The sequence below is a fragment of the Alligator sinensis genome, unplaced genomic scaffold (assembly GCF_000455745.1).
Source record: "Alligator sinensis unplaced genomic scaffold, ASM45574v1 scaffold226_1, whole genome shotgun sequence".
Classification (NCBI taxonomy): domain Eukaryota; kingdom Metazoa; phylum Chordata; order Crocodylia; family Alligatoridae; genus Alligator; species Alligator sinensis.
In genome coordinates this window covers 1,570,333-1,593,703 of record NW_005842028.1, presented here as the reverse complement: position 1 = coordinate 1,593,703, position 23,371 = coordinate 1,570,333, and the positions used below count along the sequence as shown (strand labels likewise).

At 42.3% G+C, this 23,371-nt stretch overlaps 1 protein-coding gene across 2 annotated transcripts in view; it reads left to right on the top strand.

Annotated features, from left to right (window-relative positions):
* Window positions 1-23,371, top strand: part of RASEF (RAS and EF-hand domain containing) — a 41,950-nt gene that overhangs the window by 11,268 nt on the left and 7,311 nt on the right. For both annotated transcript variants that reach the window (XM_025202508.1, XM_025202507.1), the window contains exons 5-14: window positions 424-539; window positions 1,976-2,044; window positions 5,090-5,174; window positions 7,293-7,384; window positions 11,025-11,259; window positions 12,554-12,691; window positions 12,805-12,952; window positions 20,595-20,676; window positions 21,530-21,644; window positions 22,560-22,679. In XM_025202508.1, the coding sequence (XP_025058293.1) occupies window positions 424-539; window positions 1,976-2,044; window positions 5,090-5,174; window positions 7,293-7,384; window positions 11,025-11,259; window positions 12,554-12,691; window positions 12,805-12,952; window positions 20,595-20,676; window positions 21,530-21,644; window positions 22,560-22,679 (1,200 nt within the window). The remainder of the gene's footprint in view (window positions 1-423; window positions 540-1,975; window positions 2,045-5,089; window positions 5,175-7,292; window positions 7,385-11,024; window positions 11,260-12,553; window positions 12,692-12,804; window positions 12,953-20,594; window positions 20,677-21,529; window positions 21,645-22,559; window positions 22,680-23,371) is intronic.

Below are 23,371 nucleotides of genomic sequence, written 5' to 3'. Positions count from 1 at the left end.
AATACTGTTTAAAAACCATTTGAACTGTTATGATGTCTTCTTTTTTGTAAGAAAAACTGAAAAATCTAAAATGAAATTGAATTCTTGGGTACTGGAACTTTGCCTATTCTGTGTCTCATGATATAGAGTGGTACTAGATCCCTGAATCTCTGATGTTTAACTTTAAGCTCAAAGTAAAAGCATACATTTCATCATTTGGGACTTACACCATAGATTTTGATCTCAGTCTTATTAAAAGGTTCACCTTTTTCAATGATCTTTATTTATAACTGGTAATTTTACCAGCCACCTCTTAATTATATTACTCTTTTATATCATTACTGTTTATCTGCTACAGATATTTTTATGAATTATTTTTGGAAAACTTTATTGTATTGTTAGGGCAACCGTGTTTGAATAAGCTTCTTTTTGTGGATTCTTTAGGAAAATCAGAAACTTAAAAAAAATCTTTTAGAAGCACAGACAAATATAGCTTTTCTTCAGAGTGAATTAGATGCTTTGAAAAGTGAATATGCAGATCAAAGTTTGAGCTCAGAAAGGTAAGATACTTTACATTATATTGTGTTTTTTATTCAGGGAAAAATAAGTATTTTGGTGTATATATTTAATTGGTACCTCTTTTATGTTCTTAGTTGACCATAACTGACAAGTATATGGACAGTCTATCAGTTTTAACATGTCTATTATTCACTTAGTAATCTAGAATGAAAGAGTAAGCATTAGCCCTGATCTGAAGCCTTGAAAAATCAAGGCTATTTTTTTAAAATATATCTATTCTGAAACATTTAATAAGAAATGGGAGTTAGGGTTCAATTATATGCTTTCCAATTGGAGAGATGTAATTGTCCATCTACTCCTTGTTGCCAGAATCCTTAGCATATTTACGTTGGTGTACTAGTAATTTATTCCTTAGTCTTGTAAACGATTATGCTAGGGCACATTTCAGTGCCTGGTCAAAGCTCCATTGAAGGCCCAATGCCTGCTGCAATACATGTTAATTAACACGCATCAGAGCAGACTTGATTAATTGAGTCTGCTGGAGCGTGCTAATTAGCACCTTCAAAATGGCGGCGGGGGTGCTTTAACTAAAGCTTATCAAATGAGCTTTAGTTAAAGCACCCCCACTGCCATTTTGAAGTACAGGATACTGAATACATGAGACTCTGCAGGCACTTTAATTAAGTGCTCTAATTAAATCACCTCCCACTACCACATGTGTAAACATGCCCTAGATTTCTGACCTCAATGCAAGGTTGTATCTACATACTATTAACCGTAGAATCAGTTCCCTTAGCCTTCATAGTAGTACAGAGTACTCACACTGATGTTAAATTCTTGTGCTAAACCCTTGTGTAAACCATTTGCTAAATTAAATGTATTTTTTATATGCAGGAATCATAGATTCATAGATGTAGGGTTGGAAGGGACCTTGTAGATCTTCTAGTCCGAAGTTTTAAAAAATTTGTATTTTTAAACATTTTCTGGTACGTAGAACTGTGACTGCTCACATTTTCTTCTTTTTAGCCACTGAAATATATTTGAAAGATGTCAATGACATCAAATATTTTCTAATCCTACTTTAGCATTTTAGCAATTCCTACAGGTCCCATAAGCACGTTAAGTCACCAGGAGGAGGGCAGCAGTCCACGTGACTGAATGGGATGGGAAACATCCCAAGACTACATCTACTATGACATACTGAATGTCTGAGACCCCTTGTTTGTGTTGGTATCAAATTATTACAATATATTTAAGACAAACACATTTTAAATATTAATAAGCAAAGTACTGTATTAAGGAATTGAGTAACCTAAACACTCAAACTGATTTTTTTCCCCCCTATGTTTTCAAAATTTAAAAAAGAATTTTCCATTGATTCAGAATCTTAGTTACGGTTAAACTTTACTTTCTGTAAGGAGTAAAAGCTATAAAAATGACTCACTGTGAGTAAACAACTATATGTTATATTTTGCAGAGATTTGGAAATTATCCAAGAATACACTGAAGACAGAGATAACCTGGAAAGACAAATTGAAATACTTCAGTAAGTTACTAATAACTCACATGTCCTTACACTACAACACCTTTTGTCTAATAAACAAATTTTGTCTAGTTGCATGGAAATCTGTGATAGGAATGAAAAAACAAAATATTACCAAGGTCAATGTTCAGTGCCATCCAGACTAGTCCAGTAGACCGCACTCCACTGGCTATACCATGTTAAATTAGGCTTAGGGTTCCAGAATATTGCCTGTGACGCTAGTGCAGATTACCTCATACCAATTGTTCTTGCTATGCCATTTGAATTTTGTAAGGCTCCATAAATTGCCTATTTTTTTCCTTTCCTTTCATAAAGGGCAAATGTATGGCCCATCTCAGGCCATCGCTTCACAAATTAAATTGTATTTGACTTGACACTGCTTTTTTTTTCTATTTTTTAACCACAACATAATTGTACATAGTCTTAGTTTTGCACATTATGGTATCTGGCAGATTATCTACAATATTTTTGTTGAGGCATCCTACAGTTCCATCTGTGATTCTTTTTTTTTTTCTTTTACTGCTGTTGAGCAGAAGCATACAGGGTCATATTGTCATTGATTTTTTTTTTTAAGCACAATTCCTCTTTACTTAAGTGGCCTAAAGATACTAACATTTATCTACCACAACAGCAAGCTTCTTTAGTTCAGCATGCGAGTCAGTGTATGTCTTGCACATCTCTAATGTTTTGTGGGGTTTTGTTCTTAGCTTCATTGACTCTCGTTCCTTTACAACAAGGAATAAGATCCTGTACCCATGTTATTCTAAATGTCATCACTTGGCTCATTGGCTTAACAAGTGGGGGCGGGGGGGTTGCACTGTGGTGGTTCCAAAGGTGGAGGAGTTGGCAAGCCAGTGCATGCAGACGCAACCTGACGTGCCCTGTGCCTGCTCTGGACTCGCACACCCAGGCTCAGCAGTGGCAGTAGCAATGGTAGCTGAGCAGAAACTGTTGCTCAGCATGGGGGTGGAAAACAGCCCCTCTCCCTCACTACTGCTGGGCCCTTTCTGCTGCATTTGTCTGGAACCTGCGCTGTGCCAGGCTGCTCTATATCTGCTGCCATTACTGACATCTCTGGGCTGCTCAGCGGGGCAGCGGTGGCAATGCAGAGCAGCCACAGGGCAGCCTGGGTGGTGGTAATGGTGGTGGAGATGCAGGGCAGCCTTGTATGGCACGGGCTCTGGGCAGATGCAGCAGAAAGGTCCTGGCAGTGGCGAGTGGGAGGGGCTGCTTTTCCCCAACATTGAGCAACAGTTTCTGATCAGCAGCTGCCGCTGCTGCTGCTGCTACTTACCTTGAACAGGTGAGTCTGGAGCAGGCATGGGGCACACCAGGTTAGGGCTGTGCATGCGGGTCCCCACCAGTACTGTGGAGCTTAGGGTCAGCAGCGGTGGCAGCCAGAAGCAGCTGCCACCACCTGAGCTGCCTAGAAAGGCAGTCCAGCTGCAGAGCCACCCCAGCCCTTCTACATTCCCGAGGGGCGGCAGGAGTGCCACAGGTGGGCGGTGCAGAGCAGGTACAGGGTGGGCTGGGGTTGGAGCTGCGCACATGGGTTCTGGCCGATCTGCTCCCATGGGGGTGAGTATGGAGCTGGCATGGGACAGGGATGGGGCTGCATGCTGTTGCCAGTGATGGGGAGCCGTGGCAGGATACATGGGCTCTAGGTTGTTGTGTGTCAGAGGCGGGTGCTGACCGGCTTATGTGGGGCATGCATGGGAGGCTCCCATGCACACCCCAGCACACCCACAAACCCTCCCCTGCAAACCCCACAACTACACCCACCCCCACACACAATTGCACACCCCACAAACACTGCACCCACCCACATGTTCTCCCACACCATCCCACACACATACCCATGTGCCTCTGGGGGGTACCCCACTCACTGCTATGTGTACACAACTCACCACACCCACCTACACACACCCCACAGCCCCCCACAAATCCCATACTGAACCACACATCCCCGCAAACTCCCCATACTCACCCACCCACATCCACAAATACCCCCACACCCTCCCTGACACCCCACTTACACACACATACACTTACCCCCCCATACCTCACACCTACACACAAACCCTATACTCACCCACCTGTGCCTCCCCACACCCTCCACCCCCTCGCAATATACAGGAGTAAGACTTCATTTTGAGTTATTATGTGATCACCTCTATATATATGGTGCAAACACATGAATCAAGACAAAAATATTAAAAAAAATAAAATTAAAATATATTACTGTGAATTTTTGATTTTTAGTATATAACTTTTTTTTCTGGTTCCAACATGGCAAAACCCCTTCCCAAAAGGAGTACTTCTAGTGGCAAAGGTCAAAGGTTAAGGGGCGGAACTTCAGGTTCCAACATGGTGACCAGGGGACGAGGTGCCTGTCAAGGGGCGGGGCCACCCTTGCAGCTGCCGACAGCTCACCAAAACTCGTTAAGCAGCCCTCCAGCCGAAATAATTGTCCACCCCTTTTCTAAGGTCTACATCACAAGAGTTCTCTTCTGTTAAGAGCTCTGTATAAAAATTTCACTTAAAAAACCCAACCAGTTGTCATTCATGGAAATGGGTAAAACATGATATAAAGATACCTAGTGAAACAGAAGACTCTAACTGTTCCTTAATTTATCATGTTATTTAATACATGCCCAACTTGCATATGTGTAGTACTTTTCACAAATTTGAGAAGGGTCAAAGGTCAAAACTAGGGAATGTACAAGTGTTTCTTCCTATTAATTAAGGGACCATAAAAGCAGCTTAATAAAATCCCACACTGTGGCCCCATGGAAGTGCTGGGGCCACAGAAAAATGGTCACTTTCACTTACATGGTGCAGATTCATTTCTTTGTGTACAATAACAACTTCTAGACCACTGCTAGTTCTTTGTTTTTGTTTTTTTGTTTTTAAAAAAATGAAATTTTATGATTCCATTATATGGAAGCTGGATATGACAAAATAGAACTGGCAAAACCATTTAGAATTTTCTTTAACTTATCCTATTACAGTTTTGTATGAAGACTACTTTTCCCTGTTTGATTTTAGATTAGCTAACAGAAAATTACATGACAGCAATGATGGCTTAAGGAGTGCACTAGAAAACAGTTTCAGCAAGCACAACAGAGCACTGGTATGTGGTATAATTTTCGAATGTTACAGAAATTATGTAATGGATTGTTATAGAATAATTATATAATAATATTACAGAAATCATATAATCCCTGTGTAACTTCAGAAACCTCCAGTGGCTTCAGCTGACAATAGATTTTGGCTTACTGCCTTCTGACATGGCCTGTTCTTTTCTGTATATCCCAAATGTATACACAATATATTGTATAAACCGAAATTTGAAAAGAGCCTTAAGTTTCCTTTGTCCTAAAATTTATATATTCACATTGGAACTTTCTGATACTTTTTTGTCCAAAACAAATTGCCAAAGGTTTCCCACAATGTGAATGGTACTTTTGCCGTTTCTCTTTATTGAAAATGTTTAGGACTTTCGCAGTATTTCACTGGAATGCAAGGAAAATTGAGATATTAGGCTGAGCCTTGAGGCTCACTCTCTTGCCATTTATTCCTTTGCACAGACAGCCCATGTAGTTACAAGAACCTCTGTCGGACCTTCTCTAAGATACCAGATGCACTGCCATTGCCAAAGTTGTAGCAATAGTAAAGTTAAATGTGTGTATACAGGAGGGAAAGGAAAAAAAACCCTTCACAACAGTTTGTCACTTTCGCTAGATGGAAAAAGAAAATCCCTTCAGATGCCATAGTTGGTGATCAGCCTAGTCCTTGGCATGCTCAGAGGGGTGGGAAGATTGCAGTCAAATTAAGGCATACACAATTGTTTGCTGCCTGGGCAGAATAGTCATATTGACATGCCCTTCCCTTCAGGGCTAGATGGAAGCCTATCACCTGGTCCCAGTTCCAGCTCCATCTAATGGCATTAGCAATATGAAGTACTGGATGGTAGGGTCTTTGCCCAAATTCAGTATACTCAACAGATGCCTTGTAGCATACAGAAGGGGGGATGGGTATTGAAGAAGAGCGGAGCAACAGCCCCAACACAATGAAAGCCAGGAGAAGGGAGAAGAGAGTAAAGAAAAGAAGGTGTGTATGAAAGACTCTCACCTGCTCCCAGTTTGGATATCTTTCCCTGATACCAATGGGTGTCTCCTCTACAGGTTTCCCTTGCTTTATCCTGTACATGCGTTCCTAGAAAATGGCGCAAAACTTGAATTTGCATAAAGGGAACCCACTTTGCAATGTAACAAATAGGGATACGTTCCAAGACTTCGACTGTACTGACCCCCAGGCCCATTTCTACCACTTTTACAAGGCAATTTTGGTATTCACCAACAGCAGACAGTACAAACAAACACCACAGGGCACTATCATAATAGGGATGGCAACTACAGAAACGTGTGTCGCAGGCAACGAGTGAGGAACACAGATCCACACAGGACACTATATTTTGGTGCACGTCACTCCTACAGTGCACCGCACAAAACAGCCAACTGTGGGCTTCCACGACATCGATTGTATACGAGTGAATTTACCTTGCATGTAATGAATTTCTGGTATAAAAAGGGTCATTGCATAAGAGCGAAAACACACATACAGAACCTGCATAAAGTGAAGGAAATGTGTATACTCAATTCCATCAAAGCCATGTGCTGGCTGGCAAAATGAGCATTTGTAGTAGCACAGATATTGAGTGATTAAACTTTGTCATCACAAATTCTCCTTACGTTTATACATGGAAATTTATAACTTGAGAGTATTTAAATGATATTGACCGTTTCCTTTCCCTCCTCAACCATCTTCATGCTCTAAGAAATGGTTATTCCAAAATGATGAGAAAAATATTTTGCCATTCCTTGAACTACTTTTCTAAAACGGTGTGTTATAGTTTATGGGATAATGCTACCTAGGCAGACGACACTGTAGTAGTCGCCAGCTCCTGTGTGCACATAAAAATCTCATTATTTTATTGCTGGTGAATGAGGAGCAACAAATCCAAACCTTGACCCATGTGGAGGAGTTTAAATATTATGCTTAATGTCCCTGTTGATATCCAGTCTTGTTTTAAAGGATGACATTTATTTGAAAAGAAAAAGTAGCGTATGCATAATTAACATACAGCAGTCTTATAGGGATTATATTCCCCTATTTAACAAACCCCTCTCCCCAAGCTTGCATAAGAAAACAGTTTCTTACAGATCTTCCTACATATGTTTTATTGCAGCGGTTAGCAAACACCTCCCCAGGGGGTACGATTTCTAGAAGCAGTCCCAAATGTAATGGTGGCCAGTCTCCACAGAATCCACAGTATGACAGGTAGGCCATCTTGTTTTTACCCAGATTATAACTTTAAAAAATGTTGGACTGTTATTGCATGCGTCTGAGGAGAGCTAAACAACTAATGCAAAATAATAGAATAAAACCCTGTGTTATGCTAACAGTGCTAACAAAATAAATTGAGCAAATTCAGTCATCATCCTCAAGGGAAACAAGCTTTTACCAAAATGAATCCATAAAATCTAAATCTCTTCATTATCATTATTGTTTCTGCTGTGTCTTAGTAAGGCAAACCTTCCTATGCTGAAAGCAGATACAACATATTCTCTCATGTTGGACTTGCTGTAGATTTTGCAACAGGTACTGTAGATTTTGCAGTATAACTCATCTGAACAATAGATTTGCTGAGTTTAGGGGAGGAAGGAATAAAGTCTATTTTAAGGCTGATAAGGACATCTTTCGCTGAGAAGATATTTTCTAATATCTTTTATTCTGTCCCATCTAGTGCATTATATTTGAAGTAGAAAAATGGGCCACCAGAAGTAAATGTGTGTACCAGGATAAAGCTTGTTCCTACCAGGCAGGACCAGGGAGTAAAGTGGTTCAGTCATACCCCTCTTTGATTCCTGCTTCACCACAAGTTTAAAACAAACTGCCTGGCAATGGCAGCAACATTTCTATTCAAACAGCAGTGAGGGAGTTATTTGACTACATGCCTCATTATAATCTACCTGATTCCTTCTAAACTCTTCATTCCACAGGTGTTAATGACACACACTCTTTTTTTAAATGGTCTTCATGGGCATTTATACACATTCTCCGGGAGTGGAGGGAGGGAGGGAGGGTGTGCTTTAATTAGCATGGATCCAAGAGCCGCTTTAATTAATGCGCCTGGAGCATCTCAAATATCAGTGTCCCTGCGCTGAAAAATGGCGGTGGGGACATGTTAACTAAAGCTCAAGCTTTAGCTAAAACAATTTGACGAGCTTTAGTTAAAGTACCCCTGCTGCTGTTTTTCAGCATGGGGATGCTGATACACAGATTCTGCTGGAGTGCAGTCATTACCAAGCTCCAGCAGGTGCGATTAATTGGGTCTTCTCCGATACGCTGTAATTACAGCACGTTGGGGCAGCTTTGCCAGTGTTCCATTAATCAAGTTCTTCTTTCTTCTGCAATTTTTCTGCCTGTTAGTTGCTACTGGTATGGAGTTCCTAGTGCAGACTATTTTTAAGTCTAACTAAAATCACTAACTCAGGTGTGGAAACATTTAACATAGGTAAACTTTTTAAAGCAGTTCTGGAAATAACTTTCAGTGAAACATTGGCTGCACTGTCAAGGAGCTCAAGACAGCTAGATATGGTTTTTGTCTTTTAGATTACTGTAAAAGAAATGTACATTTAATTCTACTGATTACGGGACTAAAGAAACAAAATATTTTGACTTATTTTTGTCTAGGTAGTTGTGTTTTTTTTTTTAAACACATAATGTCTGATATATCAAATTAATGCACATTGTAATAAAGTTATATTTGTTTTTGCTTCAATCTTAAACTGAAAAATATAGCTGAGGTTCCTAGCATATTAGTACAGCTTCTAGTTTCTTTTACCTGAAGAAAAATATGTGTTATCACCACACCAGCCTCACCCTCTTTCCCCCCTCTGCTCCCCCCCCCCCCTTTTCAAATCTCCCCCCTCTGCCCCCCCCCCCCCACTTTTCAAAATCCTATATCTGCCCCTGCTATTAGGTATAGATTAGCAGTATCCAGGCAAAAAGAGAGAAAAATCAAGATTAACTTTCAGTTTTACTTCAGGACTCTGTCAGCCAGTTGAATAATCAGAAATCCGAGTTTAGATTCTAACCTTGGTTTTACATTTATATTAAATTTATATTAGTAATTGCATTCTTTCTTTTCTATTAGTGTAGCATTTCATAGGCTAAATTGCCTTAAAAATGCGTGGAATTCCCAGTACTGACTCCATGCTTCAATGACTTTGAAAATTGACTAATATAGTCTTTTATTTCAGAGTATGCCCAATCACCTTAACTTTATTACAGTATTCTCCCTTTTTTCATATGTCAGTTATTTGCTGTAGGCTAGAGAGTGTATGAATATAAATAGCTTGGGTACTGTTATATTCCAAAATTAAGATCGTGTTCATTTATATGAATGCTCATTACCCTGGAAGCATGGAAATAGAACATTTTGAATGTTGTTGCAACAAAAAAATACTTTCTATAACATTGCTGGTTGGCCAGTAGTGGATGGAAGTTATATTAGAGTTCACAATAGTCTCAAAACCCCACAAATCCCAAGGAATAGACACTCCAGGCCCACAGAAGCTACCCTGTTATTCTGAACTGTGTTTGGAGTGCTCAAGTCTACTGCTAATACAAGTTCACAAAGAACAGCACTGCCATTGTTTGTCAACTATAACCAGACTGTGCTCCATCTCTACTCTCATAGGATAAAGCAAGGTTGACTGCTTTTCTTGCTTTACACTACTTCCACATTGTGAGGCCAGGCCTCTCTTGGTCTGCTGTCTGGTACCATGTAAACCAGTACAGCCTGTTCCATGGTTGGATTGTCGGCAACTAAATTGGAGTCCCCACCTGGCTAGTCCAGGTGAGGAGGGGGTGTGGACACCCAGCAGGAAAAAAAGACCTGTCAAAGGGTGGGTGAGTTCCCTGAGAGCTAGTGGCCATCCATACCTGGAGAGAGGGTGGGTGCCACCAGGTCATTTTGCCTGAAGAATCACCAGTGATGCAAAGTAACTCGTCTAACTTCACACAGAGTGGAGGAGGGTTGTTACGGTAGCTAAGATGCCCCAATAATCACAGCGGCCTTGGGACTGACTTGACACTACTTTCAGGCATTTTCAGGTAGTTTGATTTGTGCCAGTCAGTTCCTTGCTACAGACCATAACACCTTATTTTTAGGTTGTCTCCTTCTTCCTCTCCATCTCTCTTTTCCTGTTCCCTTTTTATGCAAATTAATTTTCAATGTACATACAGTAAGTGCCTCTCTCATAGTGTAACACTGTTGCTATTGGCATTCGTTTAAACATGCTATGGCACCAAAAACAAAAATGGCTTTGGAACGGAGAAAAACTGTCAAGCATATACTTTCCTAAAACTGCAGTGTTCTATAAAGACCATTTCATTATAATCAAACAAGTTTCTCTCATTTCTACTCCTCCTGTTTCTGAGCTTGTGATCTCTGCTGTCTTGCTTTTTTTTGTATGCATAATTGTTATTTATTGACTTGCACACATCTGGGAGATAAAGCCTAGATGTATCTATTTGCATCAGATACAAGTATACTGAAGTCATTTTCTACAACAAGAAAGGGGCTAACGTTCATTAAACCATCAGTACTTTATAGATGTTTTCTGCCTTTAATATTTTCCATGTTGTAATGTTTAAGGAGTTTTTTAAAGATCTATTTTTTTTAATTATGACTAAAGTGGGGTACCAGACCCAGAATGTATAGGCATTATGGTGACATTAATTTTTTACATGCTATTGGATATCTTTTTACTGGAAATTAAAAAATAGTGCACAGTGGAATCTTCTTTAATGTGTAGTTGACATTTGGCATGTTCACCATTTCAATATGTCTTTGTTTTGCTAGGGAATGTCATCTCAAAATAATGCATGTCTTCCCTGTTTTTGTCATCAGATCATCTCATTCTTCCTACATGGATGAGGATTATGATTCTTTAGCCCTTTGTGACCCTATGCAAAGGATAAACTGTGAGGTTGACAGCTTACCTGAGAGCTGGTTTGACAGTGGTTTGTCTACCTTGAGAGACTCAAATGAATATGATTCAGAAGTGGAATACAGGCATCAAAGGAATTTTCAAAGGTCACAGTGCACACAGGAAGGCTTTGGTGGTGATGCTTCTGATACAGATGTAAGCTTCAGACTTACTGTATTTCTGAGACCTTTGGTTGGAGGCAAAATTAGCCTCTTTTTGTAAAGTGAAGTCAATCTTTGTACCTAGGTCAGAAGAAGCTGCATTGTCTTTTTCTGGGTTATAAGCATTAAAACAGAATTTTCAAGAATTTTTTTTTGTTCAGTGCTTTTTTAGTGACTACTAAAAAAGTACTAAAAAAATCTGTACCTACTTTTAACTGGTTATGTGTTTTTATTTATGAGGCTATTTTTTATTTTTAAAGTTAATTTAATTTGCCGTTTTTCACATTGTTTTCTTATGCTAAATGTTTTATTACCGAAATCTTTTGCTTTGTTACATCTGGAAACCAAATGGATGTTACAGTGTTGTTTTTATGAGTACTGGGCATTGGGCAGTGATTGTTTCTGAAAGCATTATTTTGGAGAAAAGATTACGGATACCTAAGAGGTATGGAGGCAGAAAATAGGTTTTAGGCCTATCTCCAGTATCAACAACATCTTTCACCAGGTTCCTGCCTTCTCAAATGTTAGAGGTATATGGAAACTGTTTTGAAGTTGACAAGTGTTCTATTTGCCCAATTTGTCTTGCAGCAAGTGGGTGTTGTCCTCTTGAATTCTGGGATAGATAACTGCAGCAGCAAATGCTGGCTCCTATGAGATAGGGTCAGAAAAAAATTCTGACAGTATTTTCTTCCCTGGGAATTGCCAGTTTGCTAATAGTGAAATATTCTGGGGAGATGGCTCCATTTCAACAGTGTACAGATGAAAGGCCCTTTACCAGGCAGGCTCTTGTCAGAAACCTGCCTGGCTTCTGGCCCAGCTTCTCTTTAGACAGGTCTGCCAGGACTTTCAGAGATCTCTGTTCCTAGGCAGCCTGCCAAGTAATCTGCCACAGCACCACAGACTCCAGGGCTTCCGGGGTCTGTATTTCCCTTCTCTTTTGCAGAGAACATAATAATTTTTGTTTCAAATAAAGACAAACCAAATCTTACTACATAAACATGTGCTATGAAACAGAATTCTGTTTCTCTTTTCAGCTCTTGCAGCTACTATAATTTAGAGTTTAGACAAATACGTTTTGCGGGCTATAAAACTAAAGATTACCATTCACATATGTTGTTTTCTTGGATACAAATCATATAACCAACAATCAGCTGTAAGAGTGGTACAGATCCATTTTGTCCCATCTTCATTTCAAATCATTTTTTAAATATAACCTTTTCACCTTCACTTCCAGATTTTTTTTTAAATTTAAATGTAACAAAAAGTGTAATATTTTCTGGAACTTTCAGGTACCAGAGATTAAAGACGAAGAAGCTTATAGTCCTGACAACGGCAGTTCAGTATTAGACTGGAAACCTTCACTACCAGACAATCGGAGCAGCTCTGTTGCATCAACAAGGAAATGTATTTCTGCCCTCTCTCCTCAGGTAACCAGCCCAGAATAATTTCTTAACTTGATATTCAGAAATATATGCCAAGATTTTTTTTTTCCTCCTTACACTTAATAATATGAAGTTTGGTGTGTTCATTTTATTTTTAGTCAGATGCAACAGATCGTAACCTGAAATACCCCAGGTCTGAGAAGGCTTACAAGATAGTTCTTGCTGGAGATGCAGCAGTAGGAAAATCCAGTTTCCTTATGAGACTTTGTAAGAATGAATTTCGAGGAAACACCAGCGCAACCCTGGGTATGTTTCTTGTACACTTTCTGCACTGAACAGGTGGAGTACTTGACAGGTGGAGTACTTGTAAAAGAAAATATTATTTTTTACCTCCCTTTATTTATTAAATGGATGCAAGCATACACTTTCCTTGAAATCAGAATGCGGGCTGTATTCTTTTTTTATGCACACGCGTGACATTTACCTGCAGCAGGATGGTGTTGTTCTATAAAATGGGAAATTTATTTCCAAGCCCAGATGGAAGGTCCATATCACTTGTTTGCTGCAGAAGCAAACTCTGTGTCATTGTTCCTGGAGGATTTGGCCATTATGGGTGTGTGTAGATGAAACGGGGGCCCTAAATTGAAGCAGTGGGTTTTAAAAAGCACTGCTTTAATTTAGGGCTAATTAAACCCCTGTGTTGTGCACATACCCTGCAGACTTACCTGCCTGTCCGGTGGGGAGGGGAGGGCAAGCTGCCAGTGGGCGGAGTAGTCCCTGAGCTGCGGGTGGTGGGGTGGGGCTGGTCATTCCTTCCATGGCAGCAGCGGGCACCTGGCTCAGGCGGTCCCAGGGGGCACTGCAGATGCAGAGGGAGGCATTGGGCCCCCACATGGCTCAGGCAGGCAGGCAGGCTCTGGGGGGAAGAGAGTTGGGGAGATCAGGCTCACTGCTTTTCTTGGTCAGAGTCTGCTTTCCTGGGCTGCTGCCAGGCTTCCTACAGACATGCAGAGCCCCATGGAGCCTATGCTTCACTCCGTGGCTGTAGGGCTGGCAAACTAAAATTCTCAAGGGAGTTTTAGTTTGCTGCACCCCAAGTCATTTAAGGCACGTTATGCCACCAAATTTGCTACAGTGGCTGGGATTAACGCGCAATATACCACCAAGATGTGCAAACACCAACACCATTAAAGTGTTGCAAAAGCATTTAGCCTGCTTTAAAATGCTGTGCACACACACCTCTTGTTTTGTCTACACATGGCCTATATGGACTTTTATGATTGGATGATCCTCTATTATTATATCAGCACACCAAAGATGCAAGGACTAGAGGCTACTCAGAGTATTCACAGAGTGAGTCTAGTCTGTGATTCTATTGTGGCTCCAGTGGCATGTGGCCTTGCCAGACTAGCTTTAAACTTGTTCATACTGGTGTCAGTAGCAGTCTTACATGGAGCTCAGTTGTGTATTTACTCTGCCTCACGAGGGGGTTTTGCAGCCTGCAGTGACTCCTATGCTGCTGTGGCTAATTTAAACGTACGGGCCACATTGTGCTGCCATCATGCTAGGGACTGTGGTATATACATATCCTTAAGTTGTCTCCCCTGCTGTTCTGTGGAGCTGTAGGTAAAAAATGCTTTTCATAGCCTCTAAGGGTTTTCTTGGAAGACATATTATTCTGTGCCTCAGGAAGATCTGGGGCACAGAAGGAGCTATTTGTTGTCCAGACCCTCTTGCTTGAGAGGTCTGCTGCCTTTCAGGAGCCAGGATTAGAGATGTCACAAAGAGGATCCCTAAACTGTTCTGCCCTGTTGACCACTACTCCATGCTCCTTGTCCATGTGGGCACCAGTGACATGGTGAGGATCAGCTCTGTGAGAATTATGAGAGACTACAAGACCATGTGGATGAAGCTCAAGGAATTAGGAGCACAAGTGGTCTTCTCCTCAATCCTCCTGGTCAGAGGCCATGGCCGTCAGAGGGAAGAGTACTTCAAGGAGGTCAACCGAAGGCTTAGGAGATGATGTCATTGTGTGGGCTTTGGATACCTCGACCTTGGTACGCAGTTCTACAGCAGTGGTCTGTACACAAAGGATTGTATTCATATCACAAGCAGAGGGAAGAAGCTCTTCGCTATTGGAATCGTCAACTTGTTAAGGAGGGCTTTAAATTAGGCACATCTAGGGGCCGGGAAGTAGGTTCCACTGCTGAGCTAAAATCCTCTAGCCATAACGACACGGGGGAGGATGATCAAGCAGTGGATGGCCAGATAAGTACTGGCATCTTGAGACACTGGCAGTGTGTCAGAAAACCTGAGGTGACTAGGGGACAACTCGGGTGTCTTCATGGGAATCCCAGAAGCATGGGAAATAAACAAGAGGATCTGGCACTCCTTCAGGCAAACAACTTATTTGACCCGATTGGTTTGATGGATGCCTGGTGGGATGACGCACATGATTGGGCAGTGCATATTGAAGGATATAGGCTTTATAGGAGAGATTGGACTGGGAAGAAGGAAGGAGGTGTGGCCCTCTATGTGAAAGAGTGGTACCCCTCCCTGTAGGTCACGTTTGACAGCAGGGAAGGATCCCTCGAGACCCTCTGGGTCAGGATACAAGGGGGATCGGGACAGGGAGACCTGATAGTGGGAGTCTACTACAGGCCTCCCTCCCAAGAAGAGGAGAGTGATCATGCATTCTCCGGAGAACTGACTGAGGTAGCTAGCACTAAAAACATTATTGTCACGGGTGACTTCAAGTGCCCTGACATCTCTTGGGAGGACCATTCGGCCAGCTCCAGTAGGTCAGCACCCTCTTGGCAACAATAAACTATCTATTCCTGATGCAGGTTGTGGAAGGGCCTAGTAGGGGTAAGGCCACTCTGGATTTAGTACTAATCAAAGGGAAGGACATGATGGGTGACCTGAGGATTGGTGGTACTCGGAGTGACAGTGATCATAGATTTCATAGATTTAATAGATTTCATATACATTAGGTCTGGAAGGGACCTTGGAAGATCATTGAGTCCAGCCCCCTGCCTGAGGGGCAGGAAGTCAGCTGGGGTCATAGGATCCCAGCAAGATAAGAATCCAAATTTCTCTTGAAGGTGCTCAATGTAGGCGCTTGGACCACCTCTGATGGCAGGCTATTCCAGACCTTGGGGTCTTGGACAGTAAAGAAATTCTTCTTTTTGTCCAGCCTGAAATGGTTTTGCAGTAGTTTATAACCGTTCGACCTCGTCATCCCTTGGAGTGCTCTGGTGAACAAATGTTCCCCCAGATACTGGTGGTCACCCGTGATAAACTCTCTGATCATGTGCGTGGCTCTTCTTTGGACTCTCTCAAGCTTCTTCACATCCTTTTTGAATTGTGGGGCCCAAAACTGGATGCAGTACTCCAGCTGTGGCCTCACCAAGGCATGACCTGATTAGGTTCACCATCCACTGTAAGACTGGGAAATCAGTCAGCAGAACAAAAGTCCTAGACTTCAGATTTTGGCATGCTCAGGAGGCTAATGGGAAAGGCCCTCTGTTACCAGTGACTGGACCATTTGGGAGTTCAGCAACCATGGTGCTTCCTTGAGGCAATTCTTACTGCCCAGAAACATATCATCTGCTTGAGGACAAAAAATGGGAAAGGAGCCAAGAGACCCCCACCCCACTCCTGGCTCAACAGGGATGTTGGAGAACTATTGACAAAGAAGAAAGAAGCATACAACAATGGAAGAATGGTTCAACAACCAGAGAGGAATGTACCTATATCTCCAGGGTCTGCAGATATGAGACACAGAAAGCCAAGGCAAGCATGGAGCTCAAGCTGGCAACCAAAATAAAGAACAACAAAAAGTCCTTCTATAGATACATAGGGAGCAATAAAAAATTGTACTCAAATGTGGGACCACTACTGAACACTCAGGGGCAGCTCATAGTTGATTCCCATGAGAAGGCAGAACTCTTAAATACTTACTTTACATCAGTATTCTTGAAATCAAATGGGGGCTGTTTACCCAAGCAGAGGCCCAGGGAATATGGGGAACACAACAAACTACATGAAACCAGTCCTGAGCAGGTAAGGGATCTCCTACAACACTTAGATGTTTTCAAGGCTGCTGGGCCAGATGACCTGCATCCAAGAGTCCTGACAGAACTGACAGAGATTATAGCATTGCCATTGGCAAAGCTGTTGGAAGAGTCGCGGAACTCGGAAGTGGTCCTAGATGACTGGAAGAGGGCCAATGGGGTGCCTATCTTCAAGAAAGGGAAGAGGGATGAGCCTGCAAACTACAGACCGGTCAGTATGACTGCAATCCTTGGTAAAATTTTTGAGACATTTATTGAGGAGGCCATCAACTACAAGCTGGAAACTGCTGGGGTATTAAGAAGCAACCAATATGGCTTTGCCAAGGGTAAATCATGTCTGATGAACCTGGTGTCCTTCTGTGATCAGGTAACTAACCATCTGGATGAGGGATTATGAGGTTGATGTCATTTACCTAGACTTCAGTAAAGCCTTCAATTCTGTTTCCCACATGATTCTCTCAACCAAACTCAAGGGTGGGCTGGACCAGCCTGCAGTGACGTGCGTGGACAACTGGCTTAGATGCCGATCCCAGAGTTGTAATCAATGGGATGGCCTCATCCTGGAGGGCCAACTCCAGTGGCGTCCCCCAGGGGTTGGTGCCTGGACCCATGCTCTTTAACATATTTATTAATGACTTGCATGACGGGGTGGACAGCTCAATGATTAAGTTTGCAGATGATATCAAGCTGTGGGGAAATGTGGGCATATCAGAGGATAGGGTAAAGATCCAGGATGCCACTGACAAACTGGTTTTATGGGCAAAATGGAATTGGATGAGGTTTAAAGGGAGAAGCATGCAGGGTTCTTCATCTGGTAAGAAGAACCCCACCATAACTACATGATGGATCACCTACTGACTGGCACAGCGTCTGAACGACACCTGGGGATCATGATCGACCAGAAGATGAACATGAGCCAACAGTGCAATGAGGTTGCCAGGAGGGAAAATAGAACTCTGGCGTGCATCAGCCGATGTGTTGCCAGTAGATCCAGGAAGGTGCTTCTCCCTCTGTATTTGGCATTGGTGAAGGCATAGATGGAGTACTGTGTCCAGTTTTGGGCCCAACACTTCAGAAAGGATGTGGATAAGCTTGAGAGGGTACAAAGAAGGGCCACCCATGTGATTAGGGCCCTGGAGGATAGGCCCTCTGAGGAGAGACTGGGAACTGGGCCAGTTCAACCTGAGTAAGAGAAGGCTGAGAGGTGACCTGTTAGCTGCCTACAAGTACGGCAGGGGTGAGCATCAAGATCTAGGGGAACAGCTCTTCAGGAAGGGACCTTAAGGGAGGATGAGGACCAATAGGCATAAGCTAATTGAGAGTAAATTCAGGCTGGACATAAGAAAGAACTTTTTCTCTGTAAGGTTCACCGGAATCTGGAACACACTCCTAGCAGAGGTCGTGCAGTCACCATCCTTGGAGGTGTTCAACATGAGGCTGGACAAGCACCTTGTTGAGTTTGGCTGAGCCCAATTACTTCCTGTCCATGGCAGGGGACTGGACTTGATGATGTGGCAGGTCCCTTCTGATCCTTCGATTCTGTGATTCTATATTAACTTGCTGAGCTGTGTATTTCCCAGGATGTAGGACAAGGGTAGGCAATGTTTTTTGGCCGGAGTGCCAAAAAACCCACAATGTCTACCTTGCAAGGTGCCGGAGTGCTGGCATGCCAGAAAAACAAAATGAGGGCAGGGGGTGGGGGTGCAGGGGTTCATGGCAGGACATAGTGCATATTAGTATATTTTAATTATCATAAATGTTGCCTTTGTCGTTGTGTATTCCTTTTTTGTTGAGCATTTTGCAATGAGAGAGATAGAAAAAAGAGACAATAAGAGGAAGAGGAGAGGAGAGCCACCCCCCCCCCCCCACACACACACCCCCATATGCACAAACACAGAGAATCAGAACAGACACATGCACACACATATCTGGAACCAGACATGTGCGCACACAGACACACAGAACCAGACAGAGGCAGACAAACACAGAACCAGATGCACGGGCGCATGGAGCCAGACTCCTGGGCCACTGGACCAAGTCCAACCCAATAATGCCCTGGTCCCGCTAGAGCCCTTGTGCTTCCCTGGGGAGCCAGCCCCCGGGCTGCAGTGCAGCTGGCCAAGGCCAAGGCCCCAGCCCAGAGCCTCCCATCAGCTCAACCACCCACCCACCCCGCAAAGCTAAGCCCACAAAAGGTGCGGCGCTCCTGGCAAGGGGCAGCGCCAGCCTCATCCTGGTGGGGGGCTGGGTCAGGGCTGGGCTCAGAACAGGGGGGAGTCTGGCAGGCTCAGCTGCAAGCCCTGCTGCAAGCAGCCCGGGCTCCGTGGGTGGTAGTAGCTACCAGAGCCTGGGCCGGCTGCAGTTGGGAGGCTGTAAACAGCTGCTCTGGGCTCCAGCATCAGCTCCATACCGGCATGTGCACGCACTCCTTGGAGCGGACGGTGGGGATAGGGGCTGAGGCAGCACAGCTCTCCCACAGTCCACTCTGAGGTGCATGTGCAGTTGCCAGCAGCATGGACCTGATGCCGGGGCTGTGGAGCCCCGTGCAGCTATTTGCAGCCTGCCCGCTGCCTGCTGCAGATGCCCTAGGCTGGCTACAAACAGCTGTGCTGGGCTCCAGAGCCCAGTCATCAGCAATGTGCTGGCAGCAGGGAAGAGGCCGGGGTTGCAGTGCCTCAGGTCCCTCCCACACCGTCTGCTCCAGTGTGGACACACGCACACACCCGCCAGTACTGGTGCGCACACACCCGCCAGTATGGAGCTGATGCCAGAGCCCGGAGCAGATGTTTGCAGCCTCCTGGCTGCAACCGGCCTAGGCTCTGGGTAGCTGCTGTCTACCACAGAGCCCGGTCTGCTTGCAGCAGGGCTTACAGCCTCCCAGCTGCTTGCTGGGAGCAGCCCAGGCTGGCAGTGGTGTGCTGAGCAAAATGGCCTCGCGTGCCATGCTCGACGCATGTGCTGGGGGTTGCTGACCCCTGATGTAGGATGTAAATCTTATTGATAGGAGTTTCCTGATGGGCTTGGGAAAATGAACCACTTCATGGATGTAGACACTGAACTATTGAAGGATGTGGAGATTGAACACGTTATGCAAAAAGAATGGGGCCATCAGCATCAGGATCTTGGATTTGCCTACAAAATCCTTTGTTTGTTTGTTTGTTTCCTAGTGCTGTTATTCTTCTCCTGTCTTTATGTTCCCTTTCTCTCCTATTTGTATACCCTCTTGTTCCTCGCTTCTTTAAATTGTTAAAACTGGGATCAGCATTGATTCAAATATGATTGAAGGGATTTAGCAAGCATAAAAGTCTCAACATTTTTATAGATATATTCTTGCACCTATGAACTAGTGAGAATTTTCCATTGAGCCCAAAGCTAAAATTCTTTTCTTCCAGCTCAGTCTTTTGTGTGTGTTTTGGGTGTCAAAGGGGGTGTTGTTTATTTTTTGTTTTGATTTGCTATAAGTTATTTTGTTTTGCCTTTTTTGCTCCCTTGTTGTTTGAAATGAGATCTACTGTGCAAAACATTTTCTTTCCTTCCATAAAATGCTTTTATGATATAGCACAAGGGGAGCATTTAGATTCTCAAATTTGAATCAGCATACCTGAGTAAATTCCACAGTAAAAGATGCATGGTTTTTTTTTCACCAAAAACATATGCCTTGTGATATATTTTTGGGAGTGATTACTGCATTTCATGGATGCTTGAACTCCTAGAATCTATCTCATAATGTACTAGATGAGATGTATTTTGAAATAATCTGTTTTGTCATGCTATTTGAAATATTATCCTACCATTGAAATTGTATTGGTAATTAATGATTTTTTAAAAATAAAAGCCAGTATTGACTGGTTCTGCACATTATTTCTTTTAAGGAGTTGATTTTCAAATGAAAAGGCTTATTGTTGATGGAGAGCCTACGGTGCTACAGCTGTGGGATACAGCAGGACAAGAGAGGTTAGTAGTACACAACTTATCTAGGAAATAGATTTGAATTGGTTTGTTTCTTATTGAAGATTTTGCAATGGTTTTTGGCCTCGTTTTTCTTCTTTAAAGTGGAAGAAAAATAATAACTGTTTCACATTCTGATTGCATCTTCATCTCCCATTAAGGTCTTTAAATGCCAGTTCCTGTTGAGCATGATAATTTGTCTCCTCTGTGGTATCCACAGACTTTAAGCAGAGCATAGCAAACTTGCCCAAATTGCTGAGTTCCCATAAAAGGATCTGATAATTAGTTGTTTAGTTGTTTAAATGCCATAAAATCCTTAAAGTTCCTGCAGTACAGAGAGCCAAACTGTTTAGGAGGCAGCATTGCTTCGTCAGCATGGCAAGTTTATGATGCATCTCAATTGTGTTCTGAAAATCCCATTCTAGTTCTTAGTTTCTGAGCAGGTTACATTATGTTTATGAAGAAGGACGGTCCCATTAGAGTGAGAGACTAGCGTAACTCCATTGGCTTCATATTTTTGTATTGCATTTGCAAGAGCATACACATGCAACCATGTCATCCAAAATCTAATGCAAATCACCCGTCTTCCAACGGTCATAAAGTACTGTTTACTGAAGAATGTTGGCTGTTATTACTGTAAAGTCCTTCAGGTGATAATGGAATGTTTATAGAAATGCATAGATAATTTGCAGAAACCTTTCTGTGAAATCAGTGTAATGTGCAATTTTGCCACACCTAGCATAGGCAGGAGACATGAGTAGGAGAACAGGCTAGTGCCCTAAAAATTCATTTTTAATGGTATTGTATGAGAACTATGTTTTTAAAATGTTGTTTTAAATAGATCTTTTTTTCCTAAAAGATTCCGGAGTATTGCTAAATCATACTTCAGAAGAGCAGATGGAGTGCTACTGTTGTATGATGTGACATGTGAAAAAAGTTTTCTTAATGTACGAGAATGGGTGGATATGATTGCGGTAAGAACTTTAAATTTACAAAATTGGCAAGGTTCACTTTATAGTGTAGCTGTGAAATATTTATCATTGGCATTTCTCATGGGAGAACCACAGAGCCCTTTTTGAGAGACTTTTCTTGTTTTTAAATCTGAATTAAACAGATCATGTTGCAGAATTGGCCAAACTCCAGTTTCCACTAATTACAGACATTAATTGTATATAGTCTTCAAGGTAAAAGGTACTAAATTTTAGTTAGTGTAAGCTAGTTTTCTCCCATTTAAATTGGCCAGCTGTAGTGTTTGGTGTTAGAACACGCCATGTAATCAGCACCATTTCCATGATGTTCATTTTAACTAATTTCAGATACCTTATTGTGGATGGGCTTAATGTACTCTGGGGCCTCTGCACACTAGAAAATACAATGCATCCTCCAGACTAGCCATCATTGCTGTAAAGCACAGCAGTGTTTTCTCATATTGCCTTTTGTTATCTTGTATATTTCTCTTGTGTTTACTTTTAGCTGAATAACAATTTGTATTTAATGAAAAGGACTTCCTTCCTTCAGCTGAAGATATTTAGTAGAAGGAAGTGATCATCATAAAACTAGTCTGTTTCTAGGATAATTGTATTATATAATATGGAAAAAACAACATTGTTAATTTCTATAAGATATCCCTACTGTGCAACATAAATGTATTCACTTTTTGATAGGCTCACTATTATATTAATTATCTGAAGACACAGACTCTTATATAGAAAGTGTGCAAGACTGGATATTTTGTTTTTAATTATCTTATGTCAATGTTGCAGTATTTATAGATTTTATTTTTGGTGGGTGGAGGTAATATGATTATATGATCCAGTAAATGGCAGTTTATTGGATGATTTTTGTATTCCGAGTATTCCAGTGGTAAAGAAAATATGTATTTCTTGCAGGATGCAACTGGTGAAAATATTCCGATCATGATGGTGGGAAACAAGGCAGATCTTCGTCAAACAGTTTTAGAGCAAGGGCAAAAATGTGTACCAGTAAACTATGGAGAAAAATTGGCTATGGTAAGGCTATATTTCCGTGTTTCAAATGGAAGAGTTTAAAGCTAAGGACTGGATGAAATGATAGGAAAAGTCACCTTATAGTCACTAGTGGGATCTGGTCTTGAGTGGCAGCTAGTGGATACTTAAGTTAGTGAATATTTATTGTTACCAAACAATGGTTATTTGTTGATCTAGGTGAAACGAGTTGTTTTTTTCAAAGCAGCACTAATGAGGTCATCAAGAAATGTATGAGCCTGAAGACTGACAGATGGGTAACTTGAAATTTTGGTGCTGTGTTTGGTATAGGGTGTGAGGAAGAAGAGCATGTGCTTCCCTGCCCAGGGGCTGCCACGGTTGTAGTGGCATGGGCTACTGCCACCTTTGCACAAGCTCTTTAAATAGGAGCTGCAGTGGCAGCAGCAGCACAGGTTCCCTGGGGGCTGCTATTCTGGCACCCCCTCAGACTTGGTGTCTGCTTGCTCCCTGCCCCCTTCCCCAAATTAAGCTATGTGAAAACCGAGCCTAACCCTTCCTTTGAGAGGAGGAGTCTCTCGTGTACAAGTTTTGAGGCACATTGATGAGAGAATGTGGAAATCAACTTACCTTGTATCTGTATGTCTTCTGTAGATGAAGCACTTCAGTTTTCAAGGGGATAACTGGAAACCAACCTCTCCATCAGCCATGACTGTAGCAGTTCTGTAGTGGTTGGTGGC